This window comes from Cryptomeria japonica, chromosome 9 (genome assembly GCF_030272615.1).
Source record: "Cryptomeria japonica chromosome 9, Sugi_1.0, whole genome shotgun sequence".
Taxonomy (NCBI): Eukaryota; Viridiplantae; Streptophyta; class Pinopsida; order Cupressales; family Cupressaceae; genus Cryptomeria; species Cryptomeria japonica.
Genome location: NC_081413.1, coordinates 609,585,632 through 609,612,828, shown reverse-complemented (window position 1 = coordinate 609,612,828; position 27,197 = coordinate 609,585,632). Strand labels below are relative to the sequence as shown.

The 27,197-nt window shown below is 36.6% G+C and overlaps 2 protein-coding genes across 7 annotated transcripts in view; one reads left to right on the top strand and one right to left on the bottom strand.

The window, feature by feature from the left end:
* The window catches only part of LOC131038838 (uncharacterized), a 107,084-nt gene extending 85,046 nt beyond the window's left edge, over positions 1–22,038 (top strand). For 2 of the 4 annotated variants that reach the window (XM_057971426.2, XM_057971502.2), the window contains exons 3-4: positions 20,992–21,073; positions 21,622–22,038. In XM_057971426.2, coding sequence (XP_057827409.1) covers positions 20,992–21,073; positions 21,622–21,668 — 129 coding nt within the window. In that variant the 3' untranslated portion in view covers positions 21,669–22,038. The remainder of the gene's footprint in view (positions 1–20,991; positions 21,074–21,621) is intronic. The other 2 variants (XM_057971567.2, XM_057971636.2) reach the window with 1 other exon arrangement.
* Positions 22,039–24,492: 2,454 nt separating this feature from the next.
* LOC131039063 (U1 snRNP-associated protein usp106) overlaps positions 24,493–27,197 on the bottom strand; it is a 90,639-nt gene continuing 87,934 nt past the window's right edge. For 2 of the 3 annotated variants that reach the window (XM_057971812.2, XM_057971747.2), the window contains 3 exons: positions 25,178–25,375; positions 24,941–24,991; positions 24,493–24,850 (listed from right to left, as the gene is read on the bottom strand). In XM_057971812.2, coding sequence (XP_057827795.1) covers positions 24,823–24,850; positions 24,941–24,991; positions 25,178–25,375 — 277 coding nt within the window. In that variant the 3' untranslated portion in view covers positions 24,493–24,822. Of the gene's footprint in view, positions 24,851–24,940; positions 24,992–25,177; positions 25,376–27,197 lie in introns of those variants that run through there. The other variant, XR_009358876.1, reaches the window with a different exon arrangement.

Below are 27,197 nucleotides of genomic sequence, written 5' to 3'. Positions count from 1 at the left end.
CATTCGAAAATGCCTCCCTAACTAATCTTAGAGGAGATAATGTGCAATTTTTAGATCTTTACAATTACAAAAAGGAGAAACACATATAAGACAAACAAAATCATACAACATAAGTGTATGTGGGGAAAAATCTTTTGGGAGAAAAATTCCACCCTCCAAAGCAACTTAATGTATTATTCAATCCGCTAAACACGGTTACGATACACTTATAGAGCATGACTTTATAGAAGTATGACCCAAGGATGAAACAATCAGCAAAATCGCAATTTCTTGGGAGTTTTTTGTGCAGCCGATTTAATCTTTCAAAAAATCATGATGTTTGAACAAAAAAAATCGCAATAAAATCGTGCACAAATGGGTGTTTTTGGATGTTCAAAAATCAGAATCAGGTCTGATCGAAGGATGTTCGGGTTTTTTTCTTACTTGAACCCTCATATTCAGATTTTTTTCTTACAAAGATAAAGTTTGAAAAAAAAACCAAAAAAGACTTCATTGATATTCGGGTTTTTTTATTCTATTGATCTAAATGGTGTCCGTGTTTGATGGTTTTTTAATAAAAATAAAGTAAATATATTATATTTAATTATTATTTATTAAATATATTATGATATGTATTTGACTCAAATTTAGTGTATATGTGTGTTTTTTAGGAATATTTTAAGAAATTATATATTTTCAAATGTTCGATAAATTTGCCAATTTTTTCCCGATTTTTAAAAAATTTTGGGCCAAAAGATTTATTGCCGATTAAGAGTTTCTCATCTTTGGTATCACCAACTAGAGATTTGGGTTAATTTTGCTAACATAACAATAGCTACAAACTCAGTATAAAAACTCCATCTTAAGTACCCAATAAATAGGAGAAATGGTACACAAAACCATCAAATGATAATTAAAAAACCACGAGTTAAAACCACTCAAAAGGTGACACCTAAATACCTAGTTAGAAAGCCAACTCCCAAATTTCAAAATGAGTTCATAGGCTAAAAAAACATATTCATTCCACCTATCATAAGTGCATCATAATCCACTTACCAACTTGGGTGTTATGTTTTGGCTTCATTGTCTCCATTCAAAGATGGCTTATGATGTGTTGTAACATGCATCACAAGTTGCTAAAGAAGTGTCCTCTTACAACACTTTTTTATGTCCTAAATATTCTTGTATTTCCAATGAAGGAGGCCCCGACTTATTGAGGACATTTTTTATTTGGGAGGCCATTGAGGCCATTCTTTTCTAAATTGTAAGGCTTGAAAATATTTACACAATAGGCATATTTAGAAGTGATGTTGAACAATCCATAATTTTAATTTTTCCCAACGAAGTTCATAGCCCAAAATTGAGTTTTTATGTTTCATAATCTAAAAATAGCATTCTTAATATGTTGGAGTTGATAGCTAACCCCACATCTCCCAAAAATCACTTGCAACTAAAATGCCTATCACATTTGAAGAGAAAAATCCATGATTGATGCTATGCAGCCTTGAGAGATTGATTTAAAGAGGAACCTAATATTGAGATTAACTTGTAAATGAATTGGATAGATTACAATGAATGCTTATAAAAGCATAAAGATGAACCCTAGATGAAAACCTTAGGAGAGGATTAAAAGAGAGCTTGACAAGTGTCCACATCATAATGAATGAAACATGTGCTAAATGTAGCTCAATCTAATAAAAGATTAAAAAACACTCTTGCTTAAGTGAATAAAGGACCTAATTAGATAATTAATTAGGTGATTATCTTAAAATACTCTAACACACCCCCTTAAGATTAATTTAGGGAGAAGCTAAAACACTAAATATGAATGAAGGGGTCTTGACGACAAGGCCTGATGAGGAACCCATGTACAAACAACTGCAATCTCTCATAACAGGAGAAAAGGAGAAAACCACATGGTAAAAAAATCCTTTCCAAAAGGGAGAAAATGAAATAATTGTACTAGTGAGAGAAGGATAAGACTCAATGTGACCTCCCAAAGATTGCTTCTATCACACAAGTACAATGAATGTCCCTCCAATAAGAGAAATAAATCCATTGGAGATTGGAGAAGCTATTCCAATAAATTGGAGAAAAATAGGAATTTAAATCCAAATAGTGTCTTCAAAACTTGCTAAAATGTCGCTATGTCCACGAAGGGTGATGATGCCACAAACTAGTCAAGTAGATCCTTAATTAATGTAGAAGGTGACAGTCTAGAACTTTGCAAAAACTGATGCAGAACAAGGTCCATGGGCAATGAAGATGAGTTGACAACACTAATGATGCTATCAACAAAGAGGGGATGAATGTCCTCAAGATAATTATCCAGATCTACAATTTGAGACTCCACAACCAAGAATGATATGTCTACAAGATACGAATCTCAAGTAGCCATGTTTGGAAGAAATGAAGATGATGGGTTAACAACAAGGATGTGGCTATCAACAAAAAGGCAATGAGTATCCTTTAGATAATCCTCCAAATCTACAATCTAAGACTCTTCAAACAAAGATGATATGTCTGCAAGATATGAATCCCAAGTAGCCATGTCTCGAAGATGAATGTCCTATTGTACTAAATCAATGGGGGCTATGCATGTGCCAATGCCAAGTTCATCAAGAACAACAAAAGATGTAGATCGGGATGGGGTCTCAATGTGACGAGTGAGAAATGAGAAACAAGCTTCTAATCCATCAAAACATGCAAGACCCGTGATCAACTAAAGCATCTCAAAAGTATCATGATCATAGGGTATACAATCTGCTGCAAGATCCTTTGGAAATGGAGAGATACAAGGGTCTCCACAGATCTTCCAAAGGCAAGTCCACAATGTGTGGGGACAATCAATATCCAATAAGGCACACAATGTCAAAATCAACACTAGATAAAATAATTCCTACAACTTGGTCAATGATGATCCTCCAAGCATACTTACCCCTTTGTTTGGTTGGTTTAGGGATGAGTCCGTATAGGTAAGGCAAAAAATCAAGCCACTTTAGATGTATTAGGATGTCCTTTCACCTAGCCTCAAAAATACCTTTTGTCAGGATAAGAACAAAAGGATGAACAAAAAAACCCACGATACCTCCTCAAATGAAAAAATTAGACCTCAAAAACCTCAATGCATGCAAATCAAATCAAATAAAGTCCTCTCCCACAAACAGATTCTTTCTAGTTGCCAAAATGGCTAAGTAATTGATCAAAAAGTGAAACACAAAAATGTGAATAAAATTTATTTGGGGCAAATATTGAAATGGTGTATGGATGAACCTAAAGAGATTTGAATCACCTTTCCAACACTGCAAGAATCACAAAAATTGGGGATTGTGGTGAAAAGATATGAGCTCGAAAGCAAAAATAGAAGATCTGACTTTGATTGATGATAACAAAAACTTGGGGCAGAATCAGAAGATGAAACCTCCATTACTGAAAAGTGCTCGGAATCACCTTTTCAATGATATCTCATTTGCCCAATTTCGACAACATATGCTCAAGTTATGAATTTTTTTAAAATGGACTAAATTTAGTCAATCGATAACTAACAGACAAGACCCCACTAATCTGATTTTTGCAATAGTTACTTCATGCAAAATCTAGCAAATACCTAGATCATTTTTCATGGCTGTGAACAAAACCCAGAAATACTTTTTCTCAAAGATTCACTGAGCAAAACTTATGTCAGAATTTTGTGATATTTTGCTTTTTTTTTTTTCTCACAAAATTTGACGAATTTTGAAAAGTTGATGGATATCCAAATGATTTTTTGTGGCCACAAACTAAAGCCATAAATTGTTTTTTCTCCAAGATGAGCCAATTTGTCTCCTCAAGGTTGGATCTCTAAACAAATGGATAGGAAGTCAGAGATTTGGTGCTTTGATACCATGTCGAAGTTGATAGCTAACCAAAACGCCTATTACATTTGAAGAGAAAAACTATGATTGATGCTATGCAACCTTGAGAGAGATTGATCCAAAGAGGAATCTGATATTGAGATTAACTTGTAAATGATTTGGATAGATTACAATGAATGCTTATAAAAGCATAAAAATGAAACCCTCGATGAAAACCCTAGGAGGGAATTAAAATAGAGCTTGACAATTGTCCACATCATAATGAATGAGACAAGATGTGTTAAATATAGCTCAATCTAATAAAAGATAAAAAGCCAGAAGTTTAGCTTAAGTGAATAAAGTTATAAAAGACCTAATTAGATAATTAATTTGGTGATTATCCTAATTACTCTAACATTATATGTTTAACATTAGGAGCATAATGGCATAATTTTTTCAAAAATGTTGGGATTTCATGGGGAAGGATATTTGGAACGTGGTTGAGGAATTCCGGAAAAAGCATAAATTTGTGAAAGAAATCAACCACGCTATTATCACATTTATTCCCAAAAAACAGGTTTGCGAATCCATGTCCAAGTTCCGCCCAATATCACTATGCAACACTATCTACAAAATAATATCCAAGGCCATGGCTGAAAGATTAAAAAAACTGCTACCAAAACTTGTGTCTGAGAATCAGAATGGGTTCACTTCGGGCCGAGAAATCACGGATAGTATCATTATGGTATCCGAAGTCATACACTCACTCCAGAAAGATAAATTGAAAGGTATGATTATCAAACTCGATGTCGCTAAAGCATATGATAAAGTGATATGGAATTTCCTTGTATGAGTCCTTGACAGATTTGGGTTCCCTGCTAATTGGATTGAATGTATAAAGTTTTGTATTAGCACTGTGAGCTTTTCCATTCTTGTCAATGGCAATCCGAATGGGTTCTTTGGTGCCACAAATGGTCTGCGACAAGGAGATCCATTATCTCCTTCACTCTTCATTCTTATGGTGGAAGTCTTTGGGAGATTAATCAGAAAAAGACATAGTGAAGGCATTTGGCGCAGAATCAAAGTTCACGAGCAATTTGAAGCCATTACGCACTCCCAATTTGCTGATGATACAATAGTGTTTGGAGAAGCATCCTTTTGGGAAGCAATTGGTATCAAAAACACATTGGCATCAGGCCAAGTTATGAACAAAGAAAAGTCCCAATTACTGTTCTTTAATACTTCCAAGATGGCTCATATGAGAATTGCATAACATTTGAACATAAAAATTGCTGAGCTCCCGATCAAATATCTAGGGATTTGGATTGACAAAGATTGCAGACAATCCCAAGTTTGGAATGATGTTATAAATGCATGTTAGGTAAAATCAGAAAATTGGAAGAATAGGTGGCTGTCCCAAGCGGGCAGAATCACCATGATCAAATAAGTTCTATCCGCCATCCCTATATACAGTATGACATGCTTCAAAATGCAGGTCGCTGTCGGTAAAAATCTGAACAATCTACTCAAAAAATTAGTTTGGGAAGGAGCCAAAGATAATAGGAAAATACCACTAATTAACTGGGACACATTGTGCATGATTAAGGAAGAGGGGGGAGCTAGATTAAGAAAAATGGAACTTCAAAACTCCGCCCTTGGAGCTAAACTATCATGGAAAATGTGCAAAGATCCTCAGAAACTCTGGGTTAGATTGTTTCAAAAGAAATACCTGGACTCGAAAGACCCAAACCGGATTCTCACAGTGGCCAACTCGAGCCGAGGCTCGGCCACATGGAACTTCCTATGGGATAGCAGACACATTATCACTGAACACATTTCTTGGCAGATTGGGAATGGCAGATCCGCATTATTCTGGAGAGACTCATGGAATGGGTTTCCCTCTCTCTATGAAGCATTTGAAGATAAAGAGTGGATTAATCTAGTCAAGGATAGTATTGGGCGACATGTTTGCAATTATATGGAAAATCGTGAAGACACAAGTAGTCTAAGAAATTGGAAAAGAATAAATATTGGTAATCTGGCACTATGTGCGAAACTTTGGGAAGCATTAAAAGAAAGGGAAGTACCAGCCTCCTGTGAAGATGATAGCATAATCTGGTGCACCTCAAAGTCCGGGGAGTACAATGTCAAACTGGGATATGAAATACAACGATATAGGGGTACATGTGATGTGTGGCCTCACAAATTTTGCTGGAGCAAAATAATATTGCCAAAAGCAGGGGCATTTCTGTGGATTGCACTACACAGTAGAATTCTTACTGGTGATAGACTCAAAACTATAGGATCTCGAGTCCCAATCGATGTGTGATGTGTTGTGTAGATGAAGAGACAACCAACCATTTACTATTCAAGTGTCCAGTGGCTGAAATTTGTTGGAACTGGTTCCTCGCCCAGATAAATTGGGCGACGGCTAGGCACGAAATGCCCTTGGACTTCTTGCAGTCCTGGCCAATTAGACAGAAGTCAAGCTGGAGTGACCTATGTATGGTCGGTCCATCAATGATTGTTTGGCACATTTGGAAGGAAAGGAATAGAAGAATCTTCAAAGAGACATCATTATCAAATACTATGCTGATTGACAAAATAAAAGGTGTAATCGCGGAAGTGATAAATGGTAAGATACTAAAGGGTGGTCCTAAAAAATACAATAATTGGGACTGCGAAATGGAAAAGCATTGGTCTCTTAGAAGATTAGATAATTTTGCCCCCCCCTAAGAAGCCAGTCAACAAAAAATCGGTCAGATAGAAGGCTCCTCCTAAAGATTGGACAAAACTCAATTTTGATGGAGCTAGTAGGGGGAACCCGGGAGAATCTGAAATTGGAGTAATAATCCGAGATGAGCATGGTAATATTATCAACGAACTATATGAAGGAATTGGTTCTGCTACAAATAATGAAGCAGAGATCCGGGCTTTAGAGGCTGGACTACAACTTTGTATTCAACAGAAGATTACACGTCATCATCGAAGGGGACTCGCAAATTATAATAAATGGGGTGACCAAGTCAAATTTTCAGAACTGGAAACTCAAAAAGTGGTTGCCACTAATAAACAAACACCTCAAATCAATCAATAGCTATGAAATAACTCATGTGTATCGTGAGGGCAATCAAGTTGCAGACTTTTTGGCAAATCTTGGGATTGAAAGGAAAGAAGCTCTCGTCTCTTTCAATCATAGCTCGGCCAACAATGATATAACTAGACAATGTGTGAAGGACTTTTGTATTTCCACACGGCAAGGAATAGGATAGCAAATCTGCTTTAACCGGATCCGCACCTGAGCTTGGGTATTGGCGGCAATGACATACATCTCTGAAACGTGTAGAAGAGTATGTATCTAGGTAAAATTGGCAAAGAACATAAGCCCTAATCACGAGTTCTAAAAGTGACGGTAGATTGAGGCTTCACATGGATAAGCATTGCGCATTTGGGAAGTACTGGATGCAGATTGAGACAAGACATCAAAATGAGTTTGCCCAAGTTCAGAGGAAGAATTTGGCGGATTTTGTGGAATGATGATAATTGGAAACCGGATCATGCTTACATCCATAAATACTCGATAGAAGAATGATCTCTCAGAATTGTCTGTGATGTGGATAAAAATGGCTTATTTTGGAGATATTAGTTGTGTGAACTGTAGCAATATGTTGGGAACACAGCGTCAAAACTTATTTATCACCGAAGACTTTGTTTATGATGGTATTCGAGGATTAATTGGCATTAGTCTCAATTTTGGACGGCACTAGTGTGATGCTACTATTCTGGAGGCGGCTTTGATGCCCCTAGTTGACGTCATAGAGTCAGGGGAGCGTGCAGTGGAGATTTTGGATGGCTTTGTGAAACCATTCATCGCGGACTATGTGGCCAACGACATCCTAAGTCTTGAGGAGGGCACCAGAGTAAGCATATTAAAGGTATATTTCCAGGTCAAGGAGTACTTGTCCTCGAAACTGGAGGATGCCCCTGAGGATGTTGCCGTGAACAGTGAAGGATCCATGGATAGCGAAACCGGGAGGGAGATGGCATGGCGGGAAGTGTGGCTGGAAGAGTGTGAGCGCCTGAAGGTATTTGGGGAGAACGTGTGGGAAGTATTCCGGTGCACAGTATTCAATGGAAACATGGCACCATTCAGAAACTTGATCGAAGCAATGGAGTGGTGACTTCCTGAGCAATCCACCAACAATGTTATAAGCATTGGAGAATATGCAGCGGTCATTTACCAAGCATTAAGAGGAAATATGTAATTTGGTTATGTTGTATGTGGACTTTTGCTCTCTTTTGTATGGTATGTCTGGTCAAATGAAAGATGCATCTAGCCGAGACAATGTTGTTATGTTGGATGCTCGAAAGCTTTATGTAATTTTCTTTTTTAAAGCAATATAGGGCGCTATCCCCATAATGATAGTACTTACCAACAAAAAAAAAAAAACATTAGGAGCAAGGTGACACCTTTCCCAACACAAACAATAAATATACATCAAGATCAAGATTCACCAAAATCAGCTTCTACGAAGTTCATCTAAGATTGAACATGCCACAAGCTACTTGAAATTTTTTGTAACTGTGTGAATCATTATGGGAACCTCATGAATGCCCATACTTAACTCCTACTAAACATTCTCAAGCTCATCAATTTTCCAAAGAATGAACAAATCCTAAATCAATTAAGAAAGTTAAACTAATAGAACATTGCTAAATTTCTGCGTTTCTTCCTCGAGTGATTGTATCTCTCCTTAAACCCAATGATTTAGTGATTAAACTTTTTAATTTCTACTTTATTGATTAATTTTAGTATTTCAAATTTCATTGTTTCTTTCTCAAGTGGCACAAACTTTTTAAATCCATTGATGCCTTAAGAAAAACAAAAATGTTAAATCTCTTAAAGAGGTTTTGGAGGGAGTCTTGGCCAAGGTGGATAAAGAAAATGTACAAATGTTTAATAATATAGAAAATTAACTAGCAGGTAGACTTTTCATAGACAAATACCCATCATTACTCTAGATTTATTGTGGTGCTCATTGGCTTGAAAAAATCAATCAAATCATTTGTGGAGCATGGTGAAAGTATTTGCTGATGTATAGATTGCAAGGAAGCAAAGGTGTGCGGAAACGCTTCCTACGCTAATCTCGAGAGGACGATTATGCAAATTTCAACTTAACTATCACAGAGATCACAAGAAGCACATAGAGTAGAAATAAAACAACAAACACATAGCACAACGATTATCGTGGGGAAAACCCATACGGGTGAAAAACCCCACACTCTAAAATTGCATAGTATATTAACAAATCAACAAGAGATTAGAATACACTTGCAATGCAAGTTCTTACAAGAGCATCACCTCAACTCAAGCTCAGAGAGACTTCACTAGCATCCTTCTAGCACCCAGCCTTGCAAACCAAAACTCCATGATACAAACTCCTCTCCAAGCCCTCATTATATAGGAATTTTACAACTTGGAAACCATTTGTGGTTTTACAATACCATGGGCAAAACCTCCATGACATGTGTTGCCCACCCTTGACATTTGTTTTTTCAAGATAAGAAAACCAGGTTAAAAGTAGTTACTCACGTCCAAACTCTTATCCCCTATTTTTGACCCTCATAACCAACATGAAATGTGTCATATAATCTCTAAAAATGGCCCTCCTATATTATACTATGGACAAGGCATCTTTTAACAACTCTTATACCTTTTTCCAAGGCACCGACACATGGGAAACCTCCCAACTACATTTGGAACAATTTACCAAAAATTGCAAGGTTGAGACACATGTATCTCAACATTCTCCCACTTGTCGAATACCTTGCAAGAGTCAAGGGATCCATATTACCATGGACTCAATAGTCAGGGGCCAAGAGGCCCATAGACTCCGAACACCATCTGAACTTCTCTGTGCTCACGGGCTTAGTTAATGAATCAGCAACCTTCATCAAAGTTTCTACCTTCTCTAGCTTCACCTTGCCATCCTCAACCATATCTCTCACAAAATGATATTGTACATCAATGTGTTTGGTCCTGGCATGAAAAGTCGGGTTCTTCGCTAGGCAGATTGCACTCTGATTGTCACTATAAATTGTCACTGCACCTTGTTTAAACTTTATATCTGAACACAATCTCTTAAGCCAAATGGCTTCTTTGCAGGCATGGGTAGCTGCCATATACTCTGCCTCTGTAGTGGACAAAACGACCATAGCCTGTCGCTTGCTCATCCAACTAATTGTACCACCAAATAATGTAAACACATATGCACTGGTGGATCTTCTTCTATCAACATCACCTGCCCAGTCTGAATCCACAAAGCCTCTAATATCCAAGGAATGTTCATATCCTGTTCCATGAAAACATATAGAGTACTCTGAGGTACCCTGCAAGTATCTAAAAACTCTTTTTACTGCATCCCAATGTGCTCTTCCTGGATTAGACATGTAACGGGAAAGCACTCCCACTGCTTGGGCAATATCTGGTCTTGTACAAACCATAGCATACATCAAACTTCCAACAACACTTTGGTATGGTACTCGACTCATCTCTTCCATCTCCAATGGGGATGTAGGACACTGTGAACTAGAAATCTTTGTTCCCATTGTAACAGGAACACTCAATGGTCTACAATCTTGCATATCAAATCTTCTCAGAATAGTACCAACATACTTACTCTGGCCTAGCCAAAGCTTTTTGTTTTGTCTATCTCTTACAATCTCCATTCCCAAAATGTGTCTTGCTGCACCAAGATCTTTCATATCAAATTTTGCCGAGAGTTGAGATTTTAATTCTGCAATCAAACCTTTTCCTTTCCCAATAAACAACATGTCATCAACTTACAAGGCAATAACCAGGAAACGATCACCATCAGATTTGAAATATATACAATGATCAGATTTAGACCGCACAAACCCCAAACTCAATACATATGTATCAAACTTTTGGTACCACATCCTAGGACTTTGTTTTAAACCATACAAGGATTTCTTCAACTTACAGACCAAATTACTTTTACCTTTTACCACATAGTTCTTTGGTTGTGTCATATAAATTTCTTCCTCCAAATCTCCATGAAGGAAAGCAGTTTTCACATCCATTTGTTCGGCCTCTAAATCATAAACTGCTGCAATAAAAAGCAAGAACCGAATGGATGTCATTTTGGCTACAGAAAAAAAAATCTCACCATAATCTACTCCCTCAACCTGGGAGTAACCTTTTGCAACCAAACGTGCTTTGTACTTCTCTATTCTTCCATTTGAACCTATCTTCCTTTTGAACACCCATTTGCAACCAATAGGCTTTCATCCTTCAGGCAATGGTACAAGGTCCCATGTGTCATTCTTCTTAAGAGCTGCCATCTCTTCATCCATGGCAATTTTCCAGGACTCTGAATCATTCATACCAAGAGCCTCTTCTATAGATTTCGGTTCATCGATATTAGCATTTAAAGCGAATATGCATCTCCAATCATCAGGAGAATATCCATACCTTTCAGGTGGTTTTCTTAGTCTAGTAGACCTTCGAACAACTTCAGGTTCAGGTTCTTCTCCTTCCTCTGATGATTCGGAACTCGTAGAGCTCTCATCAACTTCCTGTCTTTCTAAGGGGTGCCTTGATTCAACTTTTTCAGGTGTAGCAGGCAGTTGAATCACATCTTTCTTTTCTTCCTTTTGTTCTGGTTGCATTGTAACAGAAGAAGACTTAGTTTCTCTAAAAATAACACTTCTGGAATAAAATACCTTTTGTGCAACAGGATCCCAAAGCTTGTATCCTTTCACAATATAACTGTATCCAGTGAATATACATTTAACAGCTTTGTTATCCAATTTTGTCCGCTTCTCCTTTGGCACATGAGCATATGCCTCACAACCAGAAACTCTCAGATGACTAAGTGAAGGCTTGTGGCCCGACCACGCTTCCATTGGTGTTTTATCAACAAGAGCTGATGTAGGAGACTTGTTTATCAGGTCGCAGGCAGTGAGCTTCAGCCCAGAACTTTTGTTCTAGACCAACACCACTTAGCATACTCTTAGCCTTCTCCATCAAGGTCCTGTTCATTCTTTCTGCAACTCCATTCTGTTGTGGAGAATATGGAGTTGTCTTCTGTCTCTTAATACCACAATCTTTACAAAATGTGTCAAAATCATTAGAGCAATATTCACCGCCATTATCTGTCCTTGAACATTTTATCTTCTTTCCAGTGTGCAACTCAACCATTGCTTTAAATTCTTTGAAACGATGAAAACTTCAGCTTTACTCTTAAGAAAATAAACCCATGTTCTTCTACTGAAATCATCAATGAAAGAAATATAATAAACTGATTTACCAATAGAAGAAACATCAACTGGACCAAATACATCCGAATGGATTAGATCCAAAACACTTGAAGACTTATAAGAACTGGAGTAAAATTGAATGCGGTTTTGTTTTCCATAAATAAAATGCTCACAAAAATCAAATTCAAGATTGCAATCATTCAACCCATTAACAAGGTTCTTATTTTTCAAAGTTCGTAGACCCTTCTCACCTATGTGGCCGAGTCTCGGGTGCCACAACATTGTCTTCTCTGCAGGCAACTTTGATTCGGTAGACAGAGCACCCTTGGGTACCCAAAAACCATGACCATCTGCTGAAAGAGACACCCTCTCCTTTTCCAACATAGTCTTTATCACAGTTTTATCAGAAGTGCTATTGCACTCAATTATACATGCATCAAGCTGGTACAATGTACCCATTCTACTTCCTCTTGCTATTACCATAGCACCTCTCACCATTTTCACACCTGCTTCAGAAAACTGTACATGCACACTCGCATCTATTAGTTTGCTAACAGATAACAAATTTCTTGCTAGTCTCGGGATATGCAAGACACCATCAAATCTTCTAGTTCTACCATCAGTAAATTTAACATTAACACTTCCACGACCAACAATATCAAGAAAGGAGTTATCACCCAAATACACCTTACCACCATCAAACTTTTCATACTTACTAAACCAGTTTCTAATAGGAGTCATGTGGAAAGATGCACCTGAGTCTATCAACCATGCATTGTCACCTGCACGAGTGGCCAAGGCTGCAATAAAAGCATCTCCATCTTCCTTCTCGGACTCAGAATCAGAATCTTGCTTCTTCTTTTTCTTCTTTACAGTCCTTTTGGAAATGTCTGGGCTTTCCACAATTCCAGCAAAATACCTTGGACTTACTAGGAGATTTTGATCTCCCCTTATTCTTGGACTTCGAACGGCCATTCTACTTTTCATTCTTGCCTCTTTCTTTTGGTCTTCCTCGAACACTCAAAGCCTCTTTGGCATTCAGAGAAACCTTCCTTCTCATCTCCTCAGAAAGTAGAGAACCAACAACATCCTCCATCTTCAAGACAACTGCAGTGCTCCCTATTGCCATCACAAGGGTGTCCCATGAATATGACAACGAACATGGTAGGATTTGGCACCTTTCTTCTTCATCCATTGGTACCCCAACTGAGTCACCAACATATTAAAACTTTCCAAATACTCAAAAATTCGTCCACCTTCCATTCTCAAGGAATGCAACTTCTTCCTCAAGAAAATTTTATTCACAAGTGATTTTGCTTGGTAGATCTCACTTAGCTTCTTCGCAATAGATTCTTCGTGGACATTAATCAGAATTGAGTCTGCAAGGCACAATCTTATGAGACCTTTAGCTTTTCTATCCATTACATCGTATTGTGCAGCTAAAGTCGGATTTGCGGGCCTCGACTTATTCTCACCGACTGCATCCCATAGATCTCGATCAATCAACAGATCTTCCATCTTCAGCTTCCACATTTCAAAGTTTGTGCCAGAAAACTTCTCTACATCAATCCTCCCTGATATGCTTGCCATCTTTACGATCCTGCAATACAGAAATGAAATACTTTGCACAAGCTCCCACTCAAACCTTGATTAGCTCAAAAAACCCCGTACCCAACAAATAGAACCAAAACTGGCCAGGCTCTGATACCACTTGCAAGGAAGCAAAGGTGTGCGGAAACACTTCCTACGCTAATCTTGAGAGAACGATTATGCAAATTTTAACTTAACTATCACAGAGATCACAAGAAGCACATAGAGTAGAAATAAAACAACAAACACATAGCACAACGATTATCGTGGGGAAAACCCATACGGGTGAAAAACCCCACACTCTAAAATTTGCATAGCATATTAACAAATCAACAAAAGATTACAATACACTTGCAATGCAAGTTCTTACAAGAGCATTACCTCAACTCAAGCTCGGAGAGACTTCACTAGCATCCTTCTAGCACCCAGCCTTGCAAACCAAAACTCCATGATACAAACTCCTCTCCAAGCCCTCATTATATAGGAATTTTACAACCTGGAAACCATTTGTGGTTTTACAATACCATGAGCAAAACCTCCATGACATGTGTTGCCCACCCTTGACATTTGTCTTTTCAAGATAAGAAAACCAGGTTAAAAGTAGTTACTCACGTCCAAACTCTTATCCCCTATTTTTGACCCTCATAACCAACATGAAATGTGTCATATAATCTCTAAAAATGGCCCTCCTATATTATACTATGGACAAGGCATCTTTTAACAACTCTTATACCTTTTTCCAAGGCACCGACACATGGGAAACCTCCCAACTACATTTGGAACAATTTACCAAAAATTGCAAGGTTGAGACACATGTATCTCAACATAGATAACCATGCTTGGGTTCTCAAACTAATGAGAAAATATAGCAATATGGAGTTGGCTCCCCCCTAGATTAACCTGCTTTGCAACAAACTTTATTATTCTGTAATTTTTGCTTCAGTCAAAGGCTATTTTGAAGTGTCGGTTAGTGAGGAGATGTCTACATCATCATATGCTAAGATCAATGTAGAGGTTGATGAGGTTGATTGGATTTTCGATGAGCATAGTTTTTGAAGTCTAACGAAAGAGATCGTAGAGGTAGTTCATATTTGATATTTTTATTATATTTTTGTTTGTATTTCTATTCTATTTGTTTACACTTATTTATATTAATATTTAATAATAATTTTACTTCACAAATTCTTCAATTGTTCTCCTTCTAGTTGTTCGTGAAGAGAATCTTGCAATGGGCTATATATGTGAGGGTATGGATAGGGCCAAGGAGGCCATTAGATCCATTTGTGCTAGGGTTGAGGTTAAGTATCGTTACATATGGGACATTATTGATTGGCAATGACACCTTTAACTTCACAAGCCCTTGCATGTAGTTGCCTATTTTCTAAATCCAATATTCCAATTTCATCCAAATGTCAAAGCAAATGAGGTTTTAAGTGTGCTCTATATAGTTAGACTTGAGCCCTAATCCCTAGCATGAGTGAAGATAATATCTAAAATTGAGATCTATAATTGCACAAGGAGATCTATTTGCACAAAACATATTCAATACAACTCAGATGACATTGCAGCTAGGTAAGTCTATTAAGGTAATAGTTTTAGTTTAAAAAATATTCTTTCTCCCATCACTTTAGAGGACATTGATCTATAGATTGGATCACCGAAGTTGAGGATCTTCAACAAAAAAGACCATGCATGGGTTGGTTAGGTAAATCTAGAGGCACAAGTAGTAGGTATAGTAGAGGAGGATAGAGCACATGTAGACACCCCTTGGATATTGGTGTAGCTAGTATATAGGCAAATATCATGTTGCATCATCATCAAGGACCTATGTCAAATGCTCATATTGGACTTGCCATACACCTATGGATTTGGAATGAGTGATGTAGACTCCTTAGAATCATAGATTTATACTTTTAATTATGATATTTGTTTTGATGCCATGGATTTCACAATCAATGAGATATATTTTGTCGTTTTCTTCAGCTAAAATTTGTTTTTACACACATATGGTTGATGAGTACTTGTGTATGTGATCAAAGTAGCTTCTATTTGATTAAAATAGTGTTTTTAAAGTGTTTTTATTGAAAGGTATCTTTCACAATTGACCTTTTGCTTGGAAGACATGTACTATACATTACACCCTCTTTACATTAGGGTGGATTTGTTTTGTGATGAGTCTTGGTTGTTTGTGCTTATGTAGCTGGAACAACTGACATTGTATTTTTAGTGTAAGAATGAGTATGGGTAGTTGAGATGTGGTGAAGTGGACTGGTTTTCTAGACCAAGGTCTTAAAATTGAATCTCACATAGTTGTATATACGTAAAACAAAGAGAAAAATTAGTTGTAGTATGGACATCCAGTACTTGGATTACATGTGCAATTGATAATAAAGCCATGTTGGCGATGATGAGCTAGGAGACTCCAATTTCTCAAGAACCTTGATCATTGGTATTCAGCTACGTTACCCCAAGTTTCTGGGATGGGGACAATAGGGGACAGGGAACAGGTTTCCGAAGAGTGATTTTTTTTTGCCAAATAAAAAAGCATTATACTTTATTATATTTATATATACATCTTCTGCAAATAGCATTATACTTTTATGATATGAAACAAGTTATGATTTACTGGCTTGTCCATTTTTATTATTTATAAAGTATATTTCTGGTGAAAACGTTGTAGCTTCCCATGCTTCTGCAAATACTTAAAAATACTCCAATTATGTATGTTGTGTGCATTTCATTGACTTGTGGCAATTAAGGAATTGATTTTTTTTTTCATTTAGTAGAAAAGCAGGGAAAACCAATATGCTAATTGATTTCACAAGTGATTTCCAAGGTTAAACATTCCATATTTTAAACCTTTTCCCAAGGATAATATTTTGATTGATAATAAGATTATCTTTTCTCCTGTCAACCTGTTGTGACCATTTCACACATCGCCCCATTGCAAATGGGGACCCTTTCTTTTTTGCTTTTTAGGGTTTGTTTTTTGGTCTTTTAGGGTTTTGTTAGTTAGCCTTTGCATTTTGAGTGTCGCCCAGGGGATCACATGGATAAGCAAGTCCGGCTTGAGTGATGTCCTAATCCTGAAATTTTGGCTAAGTCTGAATGTCCTGATCCTGAAATTTGACTAAGTCTGGAAACTGAAAAACCTCCAAAAATTAGATTTTGCAATATAACTCCTGGAGCTCTGAAACCACTCTCAAACATCTTGAAAGTATATATGGAATATAACTTTCACTTATACTTAAAGGTTATATTCCATAAAAATTATCCTGATAGAGAGTTCAAAAAGTCAAAAAGCGCTCCTGTCCCTCACTGAGGGTCCAGAGCGAAAAGCGCTCCTGTCCCTCTCCAGGGGTCCAAGGCGAAGCGCTCCTGTCCCTCACCAAGGGACCAGGGCGAAAGGGCTTATTTGAGTCATTCCTGGCCTTGTTTGGTCAAATTGAAACATCAAAGGCATGGTGAAGGACGAAATGAGCATGATAGAGCATCCATACTTGATCAAAGACAATGAAATGATGGAGTATTTGTCTAGAAAGGTAAAAGCGCTCCTGTCCCTCACCAAGGGACCAGAGCGATTTTCTTTATATACACATTTTTAGACCTTTCTTGGACTTGAACTCTTATTCATGGCGTGTAACAAGATGATATCTTCCTTAGCCAAGACATTTCATGGTGAAAAGTGAAGCATTTTGGCCTAGAAGACAAAATTCGCTCCTGTCCCTCATTGAAGGATCGGAGCTTGAATTTCAAATTTGCAATGTTCTTGCAGGATCGAGGCAATTTTATGATTTGAAGAGACCAAGGAAAACATGATTTATCCATTGAATATAATTTGGAAGGCTAACAAAGGATGGATAAGCTTGGATTTGCAAAATCGCTCCTGTCCCTCTCCAAGGGACCAGGGCGAAAAACCTAATATCCAGTCGTTCTCGCCAAGTTTGGACAAATCTAAGCCAAGGCGCGAATTTGAAATGATGTTTAAAATGCCTTGAGGTGGAATTGAGATGCGAGAGTTGCAAATTTTGACGACAATTGGCAAAAGTGCTCCCGTCCCTCACCAAGGGACCAGAGCGCTTTTTCCAAATATGACCATTTACCTTGCATTTTGAAATGATATTTTTATTACCAAGGCTCAAGATGGTGTGAAATGTGATATTCTACGCCTTGAGGGTAAATTGAAGATTAATATGATCAAGAATTCATGCAATGGACTCAAAAGTGCTCCCGTCCCTCACTGAAGGACCGTCCCACTTTTTTATAAAATCAATAATTTCCCTCCGAGATTATGCTAAGGCAAAGTTGAGCAAGATTGGAAAGGTCTTCTAAATCATGATGAACAAAGGTTTGACTCCAAAAACTTGACGATCTTGGGCCAAATGCAAAAAGCGCTCCTGTCCCTCACTGAAGGACCAGGGCGAAAATCTCTAGAACATCAATTTTGCCTTGCAAAAAACAAGTTGAAGATGCACTGAAGGGACGAAAGGGATCATTGCTAGCCTCACAACGTGAATTGGCAATTAAAAAATGAAGGATTGAGGACAAAAGTGAAAAGGCGCTCCTGTCCCTCTCCAAGGGACCAGAGCAAAGTTATTGGCATTCACTATTTTCTACTTGGGTGTTAATATCCTCCAAATCGCATGAAATGCCAAAATCATCAACTTCGAAATATTTGAAAAATTAATTAAACTGGCATTTAATAAATTAATTTTGGGCCTCAAAAAATCGAATTTCTATTATAAAGGCATTTAAAATTAATTTTTGTGAAAATAAAAATTAAAAGTTGAGCACACAAGGCATTATTTTGCCTTTATTTGGCAAGTCGGCCTACTCCTTTTGAGGTTTTATTTATTATTTCACCTTTTATTTGCTAGGTCAGCCTCATGGGTAAGTGGAAGGTGAGCGCTCTATATATTGGAGGTGTTGTTTCACAATTCAAATCATTCATTCATTACTTCAAGTGCGATTTGAGGAGCAAGGAAGGAGCGCATGGAGAGAGTTTCTACCAAGTGTGGAGACTAAGGAGGGCGAAATTCATCTTGAAGGCTATTGGAGAGGCGAATTTCTTGTTAGGTTGAAGGTTAATTTCCAGATTTTTTGAAGACCTTTGAAGGCGAATTTCCAGATTTTGGAGAAGCTAGAGGTGATGGAGTTGATGCTTGTGAAAACTAAAGGAGGCGCATTTTGTTAAAGGGAGAGCTTTGATCTACATTTTGCCTAGCAAATTCTCCTATTTTTGCATCATTCCTTAGAGTTAATTCTCAAGAGGAGGTATGGCAAAATCATCTTGACACCCTTATTCAAGGTTTGATTTTTTTTAGACATTTTTTAGAAAAGTCTAAGTATTGCATGGTTAATTAGGAAACGATAACTCAAGATTTATCATGAAGTTTCCAAATTAAAATCTTAAATCTTCCTTTTTGAATCCTAATTTCTACACTTAAAGATATATTATTAATTGTGATATGTTGTGTAGGTATCAAGATGGCGACTCCCAAGCTCGAAAGATCTACAAGTCGGAAGACTCTCCTCAAGGAAAATCAAGCCAGATCAAGGACGATCAAGCAAGGACAAGGACGACCTTCTTCAATCCAGTCTAGCATCGACAAGGATGGCTTTCTTCGATCAAACATCAATAAGGACGACCTCTTCCAATCCAGCGTTCCAAGGCGAGGTACATAATCATCCTACAAATCAAGGACACAAGAAGTCAGAGCAAAGGGTTCGTTGAAGAAGCAGATAGTTCCAGAAGAATTAATTAAGGCTAACTTCTCAACGTTACCAAATTGAGTATCAACCAAATGTCAAATGAGGTGGCATCCTAGTCATCACTTCTCCAGTCAATGTGGTCCACCTCAGCATGTCCAGGTTCAATGTACCTAACTCATGGGAGGTGGCACAAACTTCTATGTACCTACCTCGGCTATTCATTGGTGGAATTTTCCAGAGAGGACATGTGTCCAAGCAATAGAATTTTATCATTGGTCAAGCATTAAATGTTATGTAATGGTTGTAACAAACCCTAATTAGGGTTTTCATTGTTGAATCTTGGCCATTGATCTCAAATCGATCTAAGCCATCGAATTGTATTGAGGGCACTATATAAGCCCTGACATTTCATTTGTAAAGGTAATAGAATAGAATAGGAGTTGGAAGCAGTTAGAAAGGAGTTAGTGAATAGAGAGTAGTTAGAAGGTGATTAGAATAGCAATTAGAGTAGAGTAGAGAGAGAAGGCAAAGATTGTTGCCAAGATGTTGTTGTAAGAGACTTGTAAAACTTCATTGAAGAAATGGTGAAATTTATGGGTCGATTCGACAATTTGCATGGTCTCTATACTTCTCATATTTGATTTCATGTTATTAGATGAGTGGAAGAAATGTGCTTGGTTGATGGTGGAATTCGTATATCGATACTACTAGCAGTTTGTTGATTGCAGACTTGCCTTGTGTAGTCAACTGGAATCATTCAACTTAAGCTTAACTTCAATTGTCTCTTCTTCATTGATATGCATCAACCTGATGGTGTCTATGCCTGCAGTGATGATTTGAACATCATAAAGCTTTCCTTCGAAGATCGCACTAGCCTTGTGGAGATGGTCCTATGATGTCAAAACAAGACTTAGTTAGAATTTCATCAAAGATCCTTCATTGCTCTTACATTCTTAGTGTTAGGATTAGATCCTTTTCTCGCCCTCATCTTTTTTTTCCTTTTTTTCAAATCGAAGCTAGTAAGAGCCTGTGTTCCAGCAATACTCAAAGCAAATCAGAAGTTCAATCATCAAATGTAAGTCCCCTTGTGATTCCAGCAAATCACATCATACCACAGAGAGCTTATCCACACGTAGAGACCCTACATCAAAGAACCTTGGAGAATTCCTGATTGGTCCTTTTTCGTGACATCTTCAGCAATCAAAGGCTTTATTCAAGAGAGGATAAGGTACCTTTAGGTATTTTATTCTGTGTTTGATAGTGTACAAAATACACGTCAACACAACCCTCTTCCTTTTTTTGTTTATTAATATTATGTAATAGTCAACAAAAACAGGTTACAATATGAGCCATTTAGGCTGATAACAGTTTGCCGAACCAATACACAAAGAAAGTGTAGTAAGGAGAAAACAACAGAAGCACCTAGGATAAAGATTACATAAAAAAAAGAGTTCCTGGGGTGATTACAGTTTTCTAAATCTACTACAAAGCATTAACAGTCATACAATGCCTGAATTAATACACGATTATCAAACCCCCTTTTCTCTTTTCAATATGATTGCAGTGCATAACTTAAAGTAGCCTTTGCATGCAGGTTGCCCAGAAGAAATGTGATGTATGCAAAGGGTCTGGACTTGTGAAAAGAGAAAAATATTATTTCCGATGCTATGGTTGTGGTAAGACATTGTATTATTGGTTGCTTTTACATTTTTGGAAAGACTCTTATTTTGAATGGACTTAGGTGAAAAGACTACATACTTGCATAGACCAATAATGTGATAGGATAATATATTGATGCTAGTAAGACAGTATTTTCTGTTGAATGATTAAAAGTTCTTAGTCTTGCATTAAGGTACAACTTTTACTCGAGCAAATGTCAACTTAAAATTATGATAGTTTTAAATGTACTTAAAATACGCTGAAATAAATTGATTCAAAATGTATTTTTACCTCCAATTGAGTATCCTAAAAATATATGGTAATTTAATCATTAAATGGCCTTTATTACCTGTACTTTTCTTTGCATCATTTGGGTGTTGTAGACTTTAAACTTTGAACATAGGGTGCTCAATTAATGCCTAAATTCAAACTAATAAGTTCATCAATGTTCAGGTAGATTTTCTTTTAATAGTTAAAATGCTGAAGTAATCAATTCTTTGGTTTTAAAGAGGTGATTTGGTATGTCTTCACAATCTCACTTTTATGCATTATTCACAATTACCAGGTGGGTTTTTGCCGTGGCAGTCATGGAAGAGGTTCTTCTCAGGTTGATAAGAGTAAGGTGCTGCGAAGGCATAGAGAGAGAGATTAGGTTCTCCTTCATTTTATAGCCGGAACTTGAATTTTCTCAAGTCTCATAATGTGACATTTCCGATTCCAACAGATGGTATAAAATATATTAATAGTTTAGTACTCAAGTCAGGCAAACTAAATGTTGCTTGAAATCATAATTTGAAAAAATGCAATCTTAGAAATTTAAAGTAAATGCAATGCATAACTTTGTGATATTAACACATTATTTGACATCAAAAGAATATATGTGCACCCTACATCTCTTTGTTCGTTGCCCCTTCACAAAAGAATGGAACTCGCTTGCTGTATATGCAAATAGAGAGATTGGGTTCATCTTCATTTGCAGTCATAACTTGCATTTTCCTTAAATTTAATAATGTGACACTTTCAATTGCAACATATGGTATAAAATGTGCTAATAGTTTAGTGCTTAAGTCTAACAAATTGAAATCTGCTTAAAATTATAAATTGAAGCGATCAATTTTTTATATTTAATATAAATGCAACATTAATCCTATCTCGCTTAATATTGAACTCCCTTGCAATTAAACTTCAAAGCTAATCAAAGTAATTCAATTAAGGTGAAGAGAGAATGGGTAAAATACTATCTCGCTTTGAACTACCTTGCAATTAAATTTCAAAGCTAATCAAAGTAATTCAATTAAGGTGAAGATAGAATTAGTAAAATTCTCCATGCAAATGTCAATTTTAAAATTAACTTCAATGCTAATTCTCCACTCATATGCAAAGAGTATAATGAGATGATATTTGACAATACTAGGCATGCTTTGGGAAGCTTTGGACAAGACAACCATGGACAATAAATTCTGCAAGAAATACTCCAAACTCTAGGATAAAGATGTTCTTATGTAAAAAAAGTCAAGGACTTCATAATTGCAAATATGTGGGGGTAATTCTCAATGCTTGTAAAAACATTTTTCTCCACTATTTTTTATCTCAATGGTCTCATTCACAAATATATGGAATAAACTTGAAAAAAGAGTTTAAAAAATAGTCCGAGAAATGTGAATAGGAGATCTTGGTTTTGACCTATAATGGAAACTTTTGTTATGTAAACTAACAACAAAATGGTGTTTTATATTAATGAAAGTAAAATTAAGAAAAACTTAAAAAATTACAAGATTGGACATAGGAGGTTTCAAAATTATAATCAATAGTAAAATGTATGTAATTCCAAGCAAAATTAAATAATTTGGAAAACAAAATTTTACATAGATTTTGCTATAGATCATTTATTGGATTTTTAATTTGAATATTTATTGAACAAATGTTTAAGATCAATTTTACTTATACATGGGACATTTCAACATTTTAGTAAATGGTGAAAAATGTTCTATTTTAAATTTAAATTAGTCAAATTTAGAAATTAAAAAAGATTTAAACAATTTTTAAATTAGATCAGAAAGCTTCAAAACCATTAGAGGTTAATGTTGATAATGTAACAATAGTATAAAGCATAGATCATTTTTGTTAAAACTAAGTGGCTCCCTTATTCATGCTCCTTTATAGCTTGAAACTTTTAACTATCTAAGCACCCAAACAATTGTCACACACCAACCACTCCATTGTACTCTTCCTCTTTTCTTTGAAATAATTTTCTCTCCTTCTACACTAGGAAATTTTGTCTTCTATATAACAAGATTGTTACACCCATTTACATGCCCACTTATCCACGCTACATGAATTCCCCAAAAAGCCTTGACGAAACAAGGACTGACCTTAAGGGAAATAATGAACATTGCCTAATAATGTCTTTGCAATTTGAACCTATCATAAAAGACGTGATAATGCAACAAGGGCATACTACTTGTTCAATCTTATATAAAACCCATAAAATTGCCACCATAAATAACCCAACATCAAGAGATATTATTGCACTCGTTTCAGAGCTCCAACACACTAAGTGGATCTTTTAGCAAAATGTCTTCTAAAGGATAACTGAAGCATAATATCAAGTAGTGCCCAACCACACTTTCCTTCCTCTAGCAATTTCCTTTTGCTCTCTAGCTAATATTTCCTTGCCATTGCTTTGTAATAATTTCTAGAGACTAGTCACTACAACCTTTAGATGAGTACTATAGACAAAACACTACTTCACACCTAGCAAATGAACTAGAACCTAATGCCACCTAACATGATTGACTATAGACAAATTTGAGACTACATCTACCTATAGATACCTACTTGACACAATCATCACCTCAGAAAAAAATACTATAAAAGATTTGAGTAACCTAACCTACATGATTGTATCCCAAAAATCTCGCTTTCTTTTATTACCTACCCAAATTCAAATAGACATTGACTTTCTCAATTTCACTTGGACTATTTAGCCAAGTTTGGTGCTAATTACATGCAAATATAACCAACATATATACACTTGTAAAGCACCCAATCATCCCCTTGATAGTAGAAGATATCATTAAACATTTGAAATGGTAGTTTTTATAAAATTTGGTACAATTACATTCTAACAAGTAATTTGATCTTCAAATAAAGAAACACTCAAAAATTCAATAGATGAAACAAGAGGAAAAAAATCTTTCCGAACATTATTTTCCTTTCCAACCTGCTCAAATTTAAATTACTGTGGACTTCAGCAATGCCCTTTAACTCTCACATAACTAGATGGAAAAACTCTCTTGTAAATTTATCATTAATTAAATGCAAATACAACCTGAGTAACATGTCTTCAGATATAACTTTTAAATCACTTAAAAACTGTAACCATCTTCAATTCACAAAATAAATCATGTTCAAAAGGAGAAGTAAAAAAAAGGTGTACGGCTGAGACAAAAGTCAATTCACATTAAAATTTGAACCACATGTGCCAGGACCGACCCAAATTCAATAGGTTCAGTTAGAATATGTGACAAATGCCCAAGAATGTCATATGTTGGAGGCAATTATATTACATCAATTCTATGCCATGCAACCTTTTAGCAATGTCCTTTAAAAGGCATTGGATATTTTATGCACAACCTATTTAGTAATGGCAAAAAATCAACTCGCTGCTCCTGGCACACATTAGGCATTTCATAAAATAAGTTTGATCTGTAAGATGTTCATACTCATAGTACAAACAAACCTTCAATGTTTGATCTGTAAAATGTCAATATCTGCCATACTTATCATGCCACCTACAAATCAAGGCACAACAGCATATGATATTCAGCATTGACACAATAATACATTACAAATATGAGGCCTAGAATTTAAAAATTCCTTACCTATAATGATCACTTCTGTCTCTTGATAGTTCTCGTGAGCGTGAACGAGACCTTCACAAGTAAAACCATACATTAAGCAAAAGATTTTTACCAAGAACAATATTTATTCCAAAGAGAAATGATGAAGTTTAACCTAAATAATCAAGCATTTGATTGCAGATATCAATATACCCATAGCCTACCACTAGGAATAGGAAAATCACATCTCTGATAGCATGGTTGGCAGAGCAAAGTTACCTCTTACGACTACTATAGTCCCCAGAGTGCTCCCGTTTTCTATCATGGTCCCTTTCTCTGCTCCTATGGTCACAGTCTCTTTCTCTGCTCCTACGGCTACGGTCATGGTCCCTTTCTCTGCTCCGACGGTTATGGCCCTTATCCCTTTCTCTAACAAGATCTCTCTCTCGATCCCTGCTAGATGCTCTATCCCACAATCTACATGAAACAATTCAAGAGATATTTGAAGTATCATATCAAGAATCACTGCAACTTGAACAAGACCATAAAGAAATTAAGCAAGATCTCAAATGATGATCTCAAATGACAATCGCCTCAATATCCACCAGAAAATCAAACTCCGATTGGGAAAGGTAGTCAATTTTTTCAGCTAAGTAGAACAATTCCCCTCCAAAATAAAAGAACTAGAAACTTAGATCAACAAACAAATGGCTATTGTGATAGTCAAAGAATTAGGCCCATGCATAGTCCACCATAAAATTGGATCCCCCTATGAAATAGCCTCCCTATCCATGTTGGCCTCTTCTAAATATTCCTTGAGACAAATTTTGTTCACTTAATAAAAATGATGTTGGCTTGTGGAGAATCATACATCTTATTAATGGCTTTCATTAACCTTGTCTTCACTTCAGCATCCTGTGCAGGAGTAAATTCTGCCCAGCCTTTGCACATAGCACTTCAGGTTCAATGCATGGGCATCCATGTGCAAGGGAGTGTTGAGATTCTCTCATCAACAATGAATTGATTGGCTGAATGCGCTCATTGTAGAATGCTAATTTGAGGTCTTTCTCATGTACAATGGCCTTCATTTATGATATGCAGAAGATTAAGAGCTTGTTTACTTCTCTACGGAGATTCAGAGATTTGTGCTTGTGGCCAAACTCTTACCAAAGGGATGGAAACCCCAATGAATTCTTGAAGCTGAGAAAGAAAACCCTCTGTCCTCATCAGAGCAGTTCCATAGTGCTGAAGACTTCAAGTGGGGACAAAAACCCTCATTTTATTGGTGTGATTCACTCGAGACCACAATTGTGCTGAAAGAGGTTTTGCATTCGGATTCAAAGGTTGAAGTTTAGGAAATTTGTGGAGTCTTTTAGGAAGACAAATTTCTGAGTTTTAAGCTTGATTAGAAGATTTGGACACCATTTTTGAGGGGTTTAACAGTTGATAAATATCATCTCAGTTTGAGCTGCAGATTTGAAAAGGGTTGTGTGACCTTGGTGATTGGCATGAGTCTTCTCTTCCAAGTCATGGGTTCAAAGATTATTTTCTGAGACTGCTGGGCGAATCTAGAAATAATGTGGAGGGTGTTAAGTTTCCTTTTCCCTTCAAGTCATGACCATCATTTCAGTGTTTCTTGGTATATTAATGCCACAAAGCTGGGTGACTTCATATTTCTACAGAGGGGTGGATTATTATACTGCTGTGTTGTTGAGTGTAATCCTTGTAGCAGATCGTGGTGTTGGACTTTCCATGCCAGGGGTGATTGATTAGCATTATTGGCGCGAGTTTCCTTTTTCAGTTTGGCCAACTCTTGAAGCTCTATGAATATCTGAGGTGTCCGAAGCAAAAATACTGGACGACTGATATGTAGGGCAGTTTCTTATGTCACTGAGTAAATATCATCTCCAAGTCGAAGGTCTGTCCTCTAATAAATTTGAATGAGAAGCTCCAGTTAAAATGATGGGACTTGAATATTAAGACATTATTTATTGCAGCAATGTTCAGTTTCAGATGTGAGCAACCAGCACATATTGGAGTGAAATTTAGAATATATTAGGCTTGAATACCAGGTTTCCTGAGCAATAACCAATCCGCTGTTATTAACTAAGGTCAGAACTTAATGTATATTCATTTCTTATCAGATAATTGCAGCAGTTGGTCACTGTGTTATCATATTTCCAGTCAATATATATATATATATATATATATATATATATATATACCTGCCATATTTGCAACATAGTTTCAATGTTATTTGTAAAGTGTTATAATGTGAATGCACAAACCACCCAGCACC